Here is a 16,408-nt window from a genome sequence, read left to right as displayed (position 1 = left end):
GTATGTGATGGCAACTTGTATTATTAACCTTGCCCCCACCCCATGGATAGCTGAAATTTACTATAAGAGAAAAGACAAGAAATGACTACAAACCTTCATTGCTAGACAGTTGAGGGTTAAAAATATATTCCTGGAATTGTTATTTATTGTTCATTAGTTGCCTGCAGAGGTCTCTCTCTATTCCACTGCATGGAAAGATTTTTCAGGAAATGACCAACAAACGATGCTTTACATTATGTCTGCTGCAAATTAAAAATAGAAAATTCAATTAGTAAAGTTGTTAATAATAATAATAACAACAACACCAACAACAGAGGAATAGAGGAAATAGGCATAAACCTCAGTTTAGTACAGCTCCAGAAAACAGTGTTGTTAAGGACAGCCAGGATACTTAGGAGGATTCTTGACATCTAAGGTTACTTGTTGTAACCCAGTAGCCCAATGTTAGGAATTTTTCTTTTCCAACAGACTAATTTGTTGTGTCTATACGAATGATGATGATGATGATGATGATGATGATAATAATAATAATCCTTTCTATTAAAAGCACAAGCCATGAATTTTTGGAAAGGGGACTAGTTGATTACATCAATCCCAGTATCAACTGGTACTGGGATCTGGGAGCCGTTTTAAGTAGGTTGAGGGACATCTCACTCCACCCTCAAAAATCTAGTGTCTGTTTCACCTTTATCTTCTGTGGCGAGATATATTTTGTGTTCTTTTGTAGGTCATCATTATCAAATATTTTGGTAGTAAATGTAATCCTTAGGTCTGTCATTGATAACAGGTACACAATGCAAAGTATTGTTTTTGTGGGACATTTTGCTGATCGTTACCAGCGTCACCTTACTGGCACATGAAAAAACATTCGAGCGAGGTTGTTGCCAGTGCCACTGGACTGGCTCCTGTGCAGGTGGCACGTAAAAAACACCATTTGAACCTGGCCGTTGCCAGTACCACCTGACTGGCCCTCGTGCCAGTGGCACATAAAAGCACCCACTACACTCTCGGATTGGTTGGCGTTAGGAAGGACATCCAGCTGTAGAAACTCTGCCAGATCAGATTGGAGCCTTGTGCAGCCTTCTGGTTCGCCAGTCCTCAGTCAAATCGTCCAACCCATACTAGCATAGAAAGCAGACGTTAAACGATGATGATGATGAGAAGATAAAGGTGAAACAAACACTAGATTTTTGAGGGTGGAGTGAGATGTCCCTCAACCTACTCAACACAGCACCCAGATCCCAGTTTTGCCTCATAACTTATCCTACTACCTTGGATGTTAATGAGAAGAAAATTGAACAATGCAGTCCTTCATATACGCACATACACAAGATGGGATGGCCATGGCTAGAGCATGTTTTATCACAGGTTTGCTCACAATTCAATCCAGCAGTTTGTTGAGCAATGATGTTGGGGACTAAACAATGTAGAACAATGTATGCATTCATATACACTCGGTTTCACAGAGCAAAGTGCAAAAGAAACTGACAGATATTCTCCAAATCCAATCTATAAGTGGCACAGTGAATACCTGTAAGACATTCTAAAAATTCTCTATCTGAGATTCTTATGTGAATAAATGCACACACTTGGGTGCATGCATCGACATATAATATATTTTGGAAAACAGATGTTAAATGATGATGGTGACATATATATTCTTTCATATATATATATATATATATATATATATATATATATATATATATATATACGTCATCATCATTATTATTATTATTATTATTACAAAAGGTAGTGAGCTAGCAGTCATGACAGATACCGGTGTCATGCAAATGGCACTTATGCCTGTGGCATGTAAAAGCACCCATTACACTCTTGGCGTGGTTGGCATTAGAAAGGGCATCCACCTGTAGAAACCACGCCAAATCAGACTGAAGTCTGGTGCAGCTTTCCACCTTACCAGGTCTGCTCAAACCGTCCAACCCATGCCAACATGGACAATGGACGCTAAATGATGATGAATGATTTCTTTTCAAACAGATTTTTACTAGTCTGAATATGTTTACATAAATATGAAAAAACTGACACTGTGATGTGGCAAATATGAAAAAATATGACAGCTTGATGCAAGACATAATTCAATTTCCACAGAGATTTTTGAAAGTGACAAAACATTTTGCCAAGTATCAAAACATTTATATCATGAGGTCAGCAAGACTTTCAACAACTTTGATTTTCATTTAAAGCTTTTGTTAAAACTTAGGTAGGTTTTACTACATACAAAGAAGGTTAATAACATTAGGCCGACTAAATTCAATACATAAAAGTATTAAATCTTTTGTATTTAGCAACACATGAAATATGCCATCTTAAATGCATGAGTTGTCAGAGAGGTGCGTAAATATATTACGTGTACAGGAGTGGTTGTGTGGTAAGAAGCTTGCTTCCCAACTACATGGTTCCGGGTTTAGTCCCACTGAGTGGCACCTTGGGCTAGTGTCTTCTACTAGAGCATAGGACCGACCAAAGCCTTGTGAGTGGATTTGGTAGACAGAAACTGAAAGAAGCTCTTCGTATATGTGTGTGTGTGTGTGCATTTGTGTGGGTTTTTGTCCGCCCACCACCATCACTTAACAACCGATGTTGCTGTGTAGTCCCTGTAACTTAGTAGTCCAGCAGAAGAGACCGATAGAATAAGTACTAAACTTACAAAGAATGAGTCCTGGGGTCGATTTCTTTTGACTAAAACCCTTTAAGGTGGTGCACCAGCATGGCTTCAGTCAAATGACTGAAATGTGTAAAAGAATATGTAAGTATATGTATGTGTGTTCCAGCAGAAACGCATAGAGTCCCAGAGAGAGAGAGAGAGGGACAGAGAGAGATGGAATTGTAGTGGCAGACTGCCTTGGTCAGTGGAAGTAGCAGACCTGAAGGAAACAAACTTCATTGGGGTAAATGCTTTTATATTATTTTAGAGAAAAAGAACTCTGAGTTGTTAACTGTGTTGTTAAATGCTTCTAAAAGAAAGGAAAAGAAAAGAAATACAAAAGAAAGAAGCAGAAGAACTTTGTTGTCAAATGAAATTTGAGACACGAACTTTGCGATGTAAAAATGATTGAAAAGCTTGTAATTGTTTGGAAACTTTGTCAACGTTATTGAACTGTCATGCCATGTATTGGAATTGTTATTATGTAATGCTCTATTCTAATGTTTTAAATGTATTCTGTGATGTTATGTATGTAAAAAGAAAAGGTTACCCAACGCATGGTCTTCGTGTTGTTTCTTCCTCCCCGTCCTATTTGCCTGTGTTGTTCTTTGTTACGTGCTCCAGCCGGGGTTTTATTATCGCGGTCAGGTGACCGACAGACGAATTTTGCTAGCTGAACGTTCGCGCGTGCGCGAGTCCCCTCTTCAGTGTTGAGGAGGTGCTTCGCGTGCGGGCGTTCGTAACAATACCTTAAAAGCCCATATAATTTACGCCCTTTTTCACAAACATAAAAAAACTTTAGGAGGTGTGTAAATTACATGAGTAGATAGCTTCTTTTGTTGAAAAATAACGTACAAATGTAAACATTCGTATCAGAAGTTAACTCATTTAATGTCAGAATAGGTTTTTACAGAAAAAATATAATGAAGTTGACTTTTATTTATGCTGGTTGGTATAATGCTTACTTTTTCTGTATAAATTTACTAAAACCATTAAATGGTCAACTACTTCTTGAAGTTTGATGTTCATGCTGGTAATCATGGTCCAGGCCATATTTCACATTCCTCGTTCATCGCTAATTTGTCTAAAAATGCTACTCAAGAGCTTGGATGGGAAGTTCTACTGCATCAACCATCATCATCATTTAACGTCCGCTTTCCATGCTAGCATGAGTTGGACGATTTGACTGAGGACTGGTGAAACCAGATGGCTACACCAGGCTTCAATCTGATTTGGCAGAGTTTCTACAGCTGGATGCCCTTCCTAACGCCAACCACTCCGAGAGTGTAGTAGGTGCTTTTACGTGCCACCAGCACGAAGGCCAGTCAGGTGGTACTGGAAACTGCCACGCTCAAAATGGTGTCTTTTACATGCCACCTGCACAGGAGCCAGTTTGGCAGCACTGGCAACGATCTCGCTCGAATGTCTTTACACGTGCCATCTGGCACAAGTGCCAGGAAGGTGATGCTGGGCACAGGTGCCATTGACGGTTTCGCTTTCGCTTGCCCCAATAGGTCTTCGGAAGCCAAGTTTTGTTTCCTGATATAGCGCTTTCAGATTATTAGCTTTCTTGGTCACTTTTCAATAGTCTGGGAGGTATTTTCATACAACAACATGGAATTGAAAACATGGCTTGAGGAATTCTTCACATCAAGACCAGGGATTCCCACCATCAAAGCATTGACAAGTTAGCTGAATGTTGACAAGAAGTTATAAAAAATGAAGGAGAATATACTATTGACTGATTTGTTAAGATTGTTGATGAAAAATAAGGATTAAAATAAATGGAAAAAAAAAAAAAAAATGACCAAGTTAATCTGGCAACCCAATATTTATTTTCCATTTGTGACTAATTTCATTGCTCCCATGCCACTGTAATAGGCAATGACTTATCTTCAGAATTAATATTACAACTACTGTACTAATGTTGGCTTTAAAAGTGTACCTACTATGAAGAGGTGCTGAAAAGTTCTTGACTTTAAGGGTATCACGAAAGGCCTGGTTGGAGGTCCAACTTTCCAAGTTCTTTTACAGGGCTTACGAAAACTGAGGGACCGCTGCAATGAGTGCGTGAATCTGAGAGGGGAGTAAGTTGACTAAAATCATAATTAACTGATCCTATATTTTCTTTAACCCTAAAACCAGGAACTTTTCAGTATTCCCTCATATAAGACCAACATAAGAGAAATTAGATGGTCAATTTTTATCATGAAAAGAACTGTATTATAAACAAGCACACAAATAGAAATAGTATTCAAGTAGAATTTTTAGAGGTTGATGTACCTGAAGGTCAAAGATGGGGGAGTTTCACAGTACTGCATTGCAAAGGATAAAAGTTGGGAAGAATTCTGAGAATGAGACCAGAAAGGAATTATGAAAAGGGAAGTAGATGATTCAAGTGTGCTTGAGTTGAGGTTGTGTACAATGTGCCAGTTTAGAAGAACAGGAACAGTTGTGGTAATGGTACAAAGCAGTTAAGGAGAAAGAGAAATTGTATTCATTGAGGAAGGGGGAGGGAGAACACAATGAATCAATGATGGGATGGGGCTAAAATCCAGTCTTTTAAACGAGAACCACAAAACACAGTTTCACAACTTGGAAGCTAAACTGTCAAATCTGCTGTTGTTGTTTCACCTCAATTCATCCATGATCAATCAAACATAAAATCAAAAGCAATCAAGACATAAACATAGTCTTATTTTCAGAAACAATGTACTCTGGACTACGTTATTTAAGATAGTAGTGTGTAGTTAGAGGGAAATTTGGCTGCTATTCTTAGCAGGCAAGTTGAGCATCATAATGTTGTTACATTCTATTTAATAGTCCTTTTTCTTTTCTTTCTTTTTTGACAAGGTATGCATAGGAAGTATAGTCCAATCTAAGAGTTTCACGAGACTAATATTGCTCAACAGTTTTGCTAACAAATCACATGATCTCATTATCTTGGGTTTTTAATCTAAGACATTCTCCTCAGCAACACTAAGTATGTTTACATACAGAAACTATATAAATGAATATAGTTGAAAGAGCCAGAGAATGAAAAGTAGTGAAAGACAATGCTTGTTTTTGAATGACAAGGAATGTGTGGGCTCTAACAGCCAGCCACTATAGCAACAGGTTTTTAATTAAGCTTCAGGACTAATTAAAAAGAAGAGGTAGAGAATACATGAATACTGTAAGTGTTGGTTGTATGTGTATCAACTTAATCTATAAAATGAGAACACTAGAAACATAGAATATCTAACATTATATGCAAGCACAAAGCTGTTTGATTAAAAACTCTGATTTGCAATGACAGTAGCACCACAAACAAGTGGCTTCTACTGCAACCACAAGCCGACCAAAACTTTATGAATGGAATTTGCTTGATGGAAGCTATGTTGAAATCCAGTTCATATGTATATATTTACATACATATATGTGAAGGCCTCAGTCTGTCATTAACGACCATGGAGTAAGGTCCAAGTTGTACATCCTATTGAAACAGCATTGCCTGCAGCTGCATAAAATGGCAGTCTCTCTCATACAAGACGCACTCACGGGCTGTCCTGGTACTGTTTGAGTTGTTTGGTTCTATCCCGCCAGTACAGGCTGTTCAACAGGATCCAACCCTGGGTAGTATGGTATCGAGGACAGGTTGTTGCCAGTGCAGTGTGTCTTCCTTCTCTACATCACTGATAGATCCAAAGGAACAGCATGAAGGTTACAATTTCATGTCATTGCAAGAGTTGCCGGAGGCTGCAAACATCAATTGGCTCAAGGGCTCTGACTCTCGACATATCTTTATTATTGTCACACTGCCTTCTGCTGTTGGTACTATTGTGGTCATGTGATTGAAGTTTGGGCCTGATCGTGCCATTTTTCATTCTGGCTTTACAGTATATATGTTTCAATCCAGCTTTAGGTTTGAATTATCAGCATTCAAGTTAGATGTAAAAAAAACACATTTAGTCGGATATCTTCAGGGATAGATGTGTACTTTGAGGTGTTGAACAATGAAATAAACTAAGGTGAGGACTGTGTTTTCAAATATACATTGAAATTTGCTAAAATACTTATAATGTATTTGAAAAATATACATATAAGGAATTAAGGGACATAAATAAGCCATTTACTTATATGGGATGTTATGGGTTGTTAAGGATATTAAAGACAGAATGAGAGATGAAATAGATTTTTGAGTGGAAAAGCACAAATGATTTTGGGAAATAAAAGAGGAAAATAACTGTATATATACTATAATAGCTATTAATTATTTATCCTCTCTATGTACTAACGTACGCATTCCAATATTCAGAGAAAAGTTATTGTTAACATACTACAGAAATGAATATCAATGTTTATGTGAAAAAAATCATAAGTGTATAAGAGAGGAAAAAGTGGATTTTAAGAGGGGGGGAAAAATAACGAAAAGAGACAAAATGATGTTGATGATGATGATAGAATCTTTCTTGAGATAAGAAATGTATATTTAAAAAAAAGTATAGTTTTAAAACAAGATATTCAATGATGATGATGATGATGATGATGACAATCTTTCTTGACATAAGAACTGTATATTCAAAAAAAGTGTAAACAGCATCCACTAGCTGTTGCATAGTTCGAGGAGTAATCATGTCTAGGCCAGTGACGTTTGCTGAATGCAATGCTGAATGCAAACATATCCAGAGCCAGATGACGCAGTGACATGACATTTTGTTCTTTAGAGTCTAATTCTGTTCACGTCTAGGATGCTTTATAGGAATATCAGATTAAATCGTCAGGGCTGTAATTGAATACTGAAAGTTTTTTAACTGACATTCCATCAGTTCTGCCAATCCATTGCCTTTAAGAAAACTTTATAAACTTCAACGGGTAAAATGGAGTTATAGGATTAACAAATTGCTGGGTCTGGAGAAAGGAGCACCAGCCTTGGCTTCTTATGGGTCCTTTGCTACTGGTTAGATTGATTCTACTAAACACTCCTCTTGATCTTTGTAAGTCAATATGTGTAAAAAAAAGATATATAGGCACAGGTTTGGCTATATGGTAAGAAGTTTGCTTCTCAACCACATGGCTCTGGGTCCAGTCCCACTATGTGGCACCTTGGGCAAGTGTCTTCTACTATAGCTTCAGGTCAACCAAAGCCTTGTGAGTGGATTTGGTCAAAGGAAACTGAAAGAAGTCCATCACATATATAAAAAAAAAAAAAAGAGTACTGGGGTCAATTCAATCAACTAAAAATCCTTCAAGGTGATGCCCCAGCATGGCCAGTCTAATGACTGAAACAAGTAAAAGTTAAAAAAAAAAAGAGATATGCAGAGAGGGAATTTCAGAGGACCAATGTTCTAGGAAGGAAAGATTTGGCATAATGATTAGTGCAGGGCCTGAGGGAGTTTGACACAAAAAGGATAATGAGAAGAGGGACAAGATGGGACTGCATTAGTAGAGGGGATGTGAGCTCAGCCAATTCTGAGAAACAGAAGTGATTACAGTAAACAAGGCAGAGAGAGGAGACTTTACACCAATCAGCTGGGTGGCCCTTTTCTGGAAAAGTAAAAAGCTTTTAAAATATAGCCGGGTCTTGTTTAGTTTCTGGCACAGAAATACAAGTACAAATATAGACTGAATGAAATACAAAAGAATAATGAGCTGCATGTGAGAAGAATCTTCGATGATGTTGTACGTCTCCTGGTCAGTTTCCTGACTCAGTAGACCTACGATGAAAGGCTTTCCATTTCTAGCCTTTAGCAATCTCTTTCTTTTCTACAAGTAGTACTACACTGTCTTAAAGATGATAGACTGTGATTTGAAGGAGAGATTTGGCTGCTATTTTTAGAATGCTGAATGGCCACATGCCTTGAAAAAGAAAATTTGGTCACTTTTTTTCAGGACATAACATTAACCTCAGTCCTGATTCATATTTTTTATTTGATCCAGCCATGTGACAATGGTCATGCTGGAGCACCACAAAAGTCACATAATAAATAATATATACAATAGATGCAGGAACAGCAGTGTGCTGAAGAAGCCTGTTTCATAACCATATAGTTTCATGCTCAATGATACCAGTGTGTGGTACCTTTTACAATTGCTCCAGGCTGACCAATGTTTCCATTTTGGTAGATGGAAACTGTACAAAGCCCATCATGTATGTGTGTGTGTGTTTGTGTCAATGTTTATATATTCTGTACTTGCATGAAAAACTGCTCAGCTACTGATATGTCAATATCTCATTTCCCTATCAACAAATCACCCACCAGTTCCACAATTTCAAACTCGGGTGGAATGCAAACTTTTTTTACTTAAAAACCAAGTAAGGGTTAGTGACAGGAAGGGCATCCAGCTGTAAAACAATGCCTCAACAACATTTATTCGTGTAACCCCTGTTAACATGGAAAAACAGACATTTTCATAGAGACACATGGCCTGAAATTTTGGGGGAAGGGGTATATTGATTACATCAACCCCAGTGCTTAACTGGTACTTATTTTATCAACCCTGAAACGATGAAAGGCAAAGACGGCCTTAGTGGAATTTGAACTCAGAAGCTGTAAGAAAAACTGCAAAGCCCTTTGTCCAGTATGCTAATTAATGATTCTGCTGACTCACTACTTTATTTACATATATCTCAAAGCAATTTAGAATACCTAAAACATATACAATATAGATATTCATGGCAATAATAATTCAAAGAGAAAGTATCTCTTTTTTTTTTTTATTCATCTGTTTGAATTGCAGCTTTGCTGTGTGTGCTCTTGACATCACAATAATTAATTCGTATTAATGCTAAGCTTGACAACAAAACGATTGCAAAATGCAGGCGAATGTATTTTAAATGTCCAAACATAAAAATCATGAAAACGGTTGTTGGAGATGTGTAAATATTAGACGTACACCAGCATCGATTATCAATTTTTCAACGACTGGTTGTCCCAGAATCTAAAGTGGGTGTGAATGAATGGGGTGCATATAATGTATAGGGAGTACTTAATTATCAACATGTTAATTGTTCTCATAACTGTAATGACACAGAACTACGTATGATAAAAATTAAAGCTTTCTGGCAATTGTTTAATAAGCCATACAAAGAATCCAAGGCAGCCAGAGTCAATAAATGGAGTTCCACATAGATGAATGCCTATATAAGGTAATGGTTTGTTTCTCCACAGAAACACCATGACATATTTCTATCCAACACTAACAATTCTTCCGGTTCACAGCTTCTGTTTGTGTGTGTGTGTGTTTGTGTACACATATATATACACACATGGTTGAGAAATAAGCTTCTTAACCATAGCTGTGTGTATGTATGTGTGTATATATATATATATATATATATATATATATATATATATATATATATATATATATATATATATATATACCTTTAAGCTTATCTCCATAGATTTTCTGAGTCAGCATTGAAAGTTAAAAACATTTTGTATATGAATATGTCTATGTAAACAACGGGATGGAAAACAGAAAAATAGGTATTGGAACTATGTTTTTGGAGCTATTGTTCCTTCTTCAGCACCACATCCCACCCATTAACCATTTATGCCAGGCTCCAATCTGATCTGGCAGAGTTTCTACAGCTGGATGCCCTTCCTAACACCAACCACTCCGAGAGTGTAGTGGGTGCTTTTACGTGCCACTGGCACGATATATATATGGACAAAAAAGAGGTGAAGTGAAATAACTGGAAGGTTATCAGAGAAAGTAGTGTTTGTTTGTGGAAGATGCACAGGAACCATAAAAACTACAGGTACTTAGGGAGGTGACTTTCTCTAATGCCTTGGAGGCTCTTTAGAAATAATGAATAATTTCTGCTACCAAGGTAACCAAATTATTAGTAGAGGATGATGAATGAAAAGTGTTGTAGCTAGAATAAGAATAGAATGGAGAAAATTCACAGAGCTTTTACTTCTGTTGGCAGCCAAAGGTTTCACTCTCCAAGTGAAAGGAAGATTGTATGGTGCATATATAAGAACAGCAATTCTACATGGTAGTGAGACATGGGCCCTGAATGTAGAAGATATGCAACAGCAAGAGAGAAATGAAGCTAATTTGCTGCACTGGATGTGCAATGTAAGTGAAAATGTGCAACAGAGTGCAAGTGTGTTGTAAGGTAAGAGGAATTAGATGCAGTGTACAAGAGAGAAGACTGCACAGGTTTGGTCATGTGATGCAGATGGATGTAGACGGCTCCAGAAAGAAGTGCCAATCACTCAAAGTGGAGGGAACTCATGGAAAAGGGACAAAGTACTGAAGGACAACCTCAGGACACTAAACTTACAGAGGAGATGACAAAGGACCAAGATATCTGATGCCTTGTTGTACTCAAGAAGATCCCTCCTCTACAACAGAAGTATTAAGGCCACTGCCCCAAATGTAGAAGATCGGTCACAAAAGCCCTGTTAAAAGCACCCAGCACACACAGTAAAGTGGTTGGCATTAGGAACGGAATCCAGCTATAGACACCAAGCCAAATCATACTGGAACCTGGAACAGCTCTCCTGTTTGCCAGCTCTGGTCAAACTGTCCAACCCATGCCAGCATGGAGAACAGACATTAAAGGTTGATGATGATGATGATGATGTATACAGATAAACACAGCAGATCAGTTTGGCAGCTTATAGAATGAACAATTCAGGCCTGGTGGATGGGAGTGTCTCCAAAAACCCCCGCAGTACTTTGTTTGACCAGATTATCAGGTGTAGGAGTGGAAAACATACTTGTGAGCAACAAAGACAAAGATGAAAACATGAAATAATGGAGTACCCAAAGAAGATTGTGGTGGAATGAATGACTGACAAATGAAACCGCAGAGAGTGATAAGGAGTGACAGCCACATCTAAGTCCTGTTCTTACTCCACTTCAACTCTTACATAAGTATACACCTCCCACACACACATATATATACTAGCCTACCCATGACCCACTAGGTCACTGACAGTTCAGATTATAAAACATTGACACTGAGTGGTTGGCGTTAGGAAGGGCATCCAGCTGTAGAAACTCTGCCAAATTTAGATTGGAGCCTGGTGTTGCCATCCGGTTTCACCAGTCCTCAGTCAAATCGTCCAACCCATGCTAGCATTGAAAGCGGACGTTAAACGATGATGATGATGATGATGATGATATTGGGTTGGCAAGAAAGTAATTTCGTTTTTTTTAAACAAGTAAAAGAGTAAAAGAGAGTACACTCTGACAATTTTCATATCTTGGTATCTGAAGCAGCTAGAGATATGATAGTTTGACCAAAAGAACCAGCTATTGGGAAGCAAAATTAAATATTGAAAAAAAAAAAAAAAATGCATTAAGCCAAATTCAGACATACTACAGTTTAACATAATAACGATATATAAATATATAAAATATATATATATATATAAATATATATATATATATATATATATATATATTAATAATAATGGTATGACAACAAAAGAATGAATGAGACCTCGATATTATGTAAATAGAGGAATTTATCTGTAGTATAATATGAGACAATTATTCGGTTACCATAATAAAACTCTGAGTTACGGATGTCGGGGCGGAAAACTGCTCTGGCATCTCATCAGCTATTAAGACAATATATATATATATATATATATATATATATACATACATACACTCACAGACATATATACATCAGGGGCATGTGAAGGTTTGAAAGAAATAAAGCCAACATGCTTCACTGGCTGTGCTATGTTAGTGTGCATGTATGACAAAGTGCAAATGTGTTGAGAGAAAATTTAGGTATATAAGAGGCACCACATGTAATGCGCAAGAGAGAAGACTGTGGTGGCATGGTCATGTGATGTGTATGGATGAAAACAGCTGCATAAAGAAGTACCCTTCTGTAAATGAGTAAAGAACTTGTGGAAGAGAAACACCCAGGGAAACTTAAGACAAAGTGATGAAAAGTAATCTGAAGGTGAGCAACACAAAGGAGATGACAAAGGACTGAGACAAGCGCCGATTTGCTATGCTTGAGAAGATCCGTGTGGCTACGTAAAGTCGAGGCCCCTAAAAACGTCCTTTATGTCCGTACTCCCAACCCACACAGACGTAGGTGTAGTTGTCTGGTAAGAATTTTGCTCCCCAATCACATGGCCCTTGGTTCAGTCCAGCTGTATGGCACTCTTTGCAAGTGTTTTCCACTATAGACCTAGCTGTGAACAGATTTGTAAGACAGAAATGGAAAGAAACCCATTGTTTATAATGTAATGTGAATGTGTGTGTGCGTGCGTGTGTGTGAGTGTAGACATGTTTTACACACACTAACACACGCAAATGAATATATGTATTTTTCGTTATACATGTGACGCAAATTATTGCGTGTTGTTCCGATGCCATTCTTCCATTATTCATGGGACACATGAAAGTAAAGTTAGGAACCGTTCATAGGAATAAGATTTATTCGTGCGCCTCTCGCCAAAGATAATTCAATAAATAATTAAAAGGAACTAGTTAAATTACAAATTATTACGAACAAAAGAAGAATTATACTAAAAAGACGGAATAAAACTACAAAACATGAAAACCCTCAGAAGAATGCGAATCAACAAGATGGAAGGTGGTGGTTGCAGATGATAAAGATTCCCTCCCTCACCAAAATGATACGAAAACAAAACGTTAATAACAATAAGAATACTCGGGGGTTTCTTTTTTTCCTTTTTTACCAAAAAAAAATATAATAATTATGATGATAATTATAATGATAATTATAATAAACTCAGGACAATTTCTAAAACACTATTTATGATGAAAACGACAACAATGACTGCAACAGATTTACAGACAGGACTATGAGACATGAAATGTGATGGCAGAGTGACTCCAAGCGATGCTTTCTTCGACTGTTTATTTTGGTTTAAATTAAGACGACGAAAGCTGTAACAGCAACAACAATATCGAAGAGGTATCGAAACGATTTTCAAAACAATATTAATAATTATTCTTTTATTACTGACAATAACGAGTTTATTTATGAATAAATACTATAATTTTTTTGGTTTGGGTTTTCTTTTACAAGATAACAAATAATATTTTTTTTTCATGGCTTTGTTTATGAACAAAATACTTATAAATAAGACTTCTGTTTTTCTTTTACGAGAACAACAACGATGACTCTAACGATAATTGTTACATTGGCACCAGGCCACAAATTTTAGCGGAGGAAACGGTTTAAAGAGATCAACCAGTTCCATTCCTTCACTTAATTAACCCTTTAATGTATGTCTGGGCAATTAATTTAACCGACTTTTTGGGGAGGAAAAAAAGGATAAATAAAAGAGGTGTAGAAAATCGATCAGGATATTTGGACTTCAACAGTAAAGGCAGGGCGGTTGTCTTCAACACACCACCGATTCTGTTACTAAATAACAATGAGTTGGCACCCAATAACAATGTTTAACGTTGGCAAAGATGATATTAGTTGGTGGTTTGGTGGGGATGATTTCCTTACATGGGCAGAAAGTGAGCCAAGGGGTATTTTTTTGTTGTTGCAAATAGACGAAGAACTAATTCAAAGAATTTCGAAAGGATAAAAAAAAAAGAGAGAGAGAGAAAATGTAAAGCAACTGAACTCCACACATATTTCGAATCTAAAATAGAAATACAATAAAAAATTTTTTCTTAAAAAGTGGAAATATATACATTTACACATTAACGTGTTTTTACACCTTTTTAATCAACATTTATTGATGCGAAGATTAACGAACTACAGGAACATGAATCGAAACCAGATGATGAAGAAAATAAATGAGAATTATTTTAGCAACAGCAGACTTATTTTGGGAGTAGAAGCTGAGGTGGGGGGACGTCTTGTCTATTAAATCGATTGTACCATTTTTTTTTTCTTTTACTAACCCCGAACATGTTTACAAGACAGATGACAACGTAGATGTGTGTACGTGTGTCACACACACAATGTTAGAGTGAAAGAATTTCTCTTGCCGAGATAGAATGCTATTTCCCACAAAGAAAGGATAAACAATAACTTTGATTTCTAACGCATTATGTTATTTATCTATACAATCGACCACGCATGGATTAAAGATGACAAATGATCACATAATAATAATAATAATAATAATAATAATAACAATAATAATAATAAATAATTCCTTTGGAAACTTTCTTCTGACAAGTTACAAGGTAAAAAGATTTTTGTTAACAAATAATTATTCAGGTGACTATTATCGACCTGTACTTATTGATCCCCCCATCGGATCGAACCCAGAAACAAACAACAGATAATAGGCGCGAATCTTTAATTAACCGTATTTTCCCTTTCTTTTCTTTATATTTGTCTAGAAGATCGATGCAATATCAGTCAAGTACAGGTGTGTTTGTGAATGTAATAGCATCTTAGATGCGAGTATAATGGGGAAACTGTCAAAGCTATTTACGGTGGATATGAATTTGCTTGTGGTGGCAGTAATACTAACAATGACGATACAATATACAGACGGGGATGGGTGGAAGAGATAAATTTCAGAGATGCCGATAGAAAATGCCTTGATTTTTCTACAAGGGCAACATATATATACATCAGTGTACAATTAATTTAGGGGAACGGTCCTAACCGGGGCAGTCCGGCCTCGTCAAATTAAGACGGCGCGCACACACATATACACATACAGAAAAAGCTATGTTACCGAATAATTTGCCCCCCCACCTCACTAGGTAATATATATACAAACACACATGCATATGTATATATATAAATATATATATACGCGTACATTTTTCTCACTATTTCATTTTCAAAAATATACTTCACTAGAATTATATGCATACATAGGTAAAATTTACCCATACGTATATATACAGATAGATAGGTAGAGAGAGAGACACACACACACATACATGCATATATATATATATATATATATATAGAGAGAGAGAGAGAGAGAGAGAGAGAGAGAGAAACAAACACATACATGCGTGTATATATATATATATATATAGAGAGAGAGAGAGAGAGACAGAGACAGAGAGAGAGAGACAGAGAGAAACACACACATACATGCATATATATATATGTAGAAACAGAGAGAGAGAGATTCACACACACATACATGCGTATATATATATATATAGAGAGAGAGAGAGAAACAAACACATACATGCGTGTATATATATATAGATAGAGAGAGAGAGACAGACAGAGAAACACATATATATATATATATATATATATATATATATATATAGAGAGAGAGAGAGAGAGAGAGAGAAACAAACACATACATGCGTGTATATATATATAGATAGAGAGAGACAGACAGACAAAGAAACACATATATATATATATATGTAGAGAGAGAGAGAGAGAGAGAGAGATTCACACAGACAGACAGACAGACAGAGAAACACACACACATATATATATATATATGTAGAAAGAGAGAGAGAGATTCACACACACATTTTCTTCTTTGCTGATAAAACAAGCAAAGGCAAGAGAATCTTGGTGGCAAATATTGCGAGATATGGCAAAGTGTAGCGTTCAACTGAAAGAGGATGAAGAAATGAGAATATTAAATGTCGAATATAGAGAAGATTGGTGTGTGTCACAAGGGTTCGTTGATGCAAAACTTATATCACACCATGACAAAAATACAACCGCTCAGGCATGTAGACACAGAGATGTGTGTGTGTGTGTATGTAAATATATATTGTATGCATATATGTGAAGGTGTACGAATGCCATATATATTTACAAAGACATCTACGTTCCTTTCC

At 36.7% G+C, this 16,408-nt stretch overlaps 1 protein-coding gene across 3 annotated transcripts in view; it reads right to left on the bottom strand.

Annotated features, from left to right (window-relative positions):
- Nucleotides 1-16,408, bottom strand: part of LOC106881863 (putative UDP-sugar transporter protein SLC35A4) — a 105,453-nt gene that overhangs the window by 81,892 nt on the left and 7,153 nt on the right. For all 3 annotated transcript variants that reach the window (XM_089360829.1, XM_089360828.1, XM_089360826.1), the window contains exon 2: nucleotides 94-242. In XM_089360829.1, coding sequence (XP_089216955.1) covers nucleotides 94-99 — 6 coding nt within the window. In that variant the 5' untranslated portion in view covers nucleotides 100-242. The remainder of the gene's footprint in view (nucleotides 1-93; nucleotides 243-16,408) is intronic.

Source organism: Octopus bimaculoides, chromosome 12, assembly GCF_046866305.1.
Source record: "Octopus bimaculoides isolate indiv1 chromosome 12, ASM4686630v1, whole genome shotgun sequence".
Lineage (NCBI taxonomy): Eukaryota > Metazoa > Mollusca > Cephalopoda > Octopoda > Octopodidae > Octopus > Octopus bimaculoides.
The sequence above is the reverse complement of the archived record's forward strand: the minus strand, read 5'-3'. Positions and strand labels throughout refer to the sequence as shown.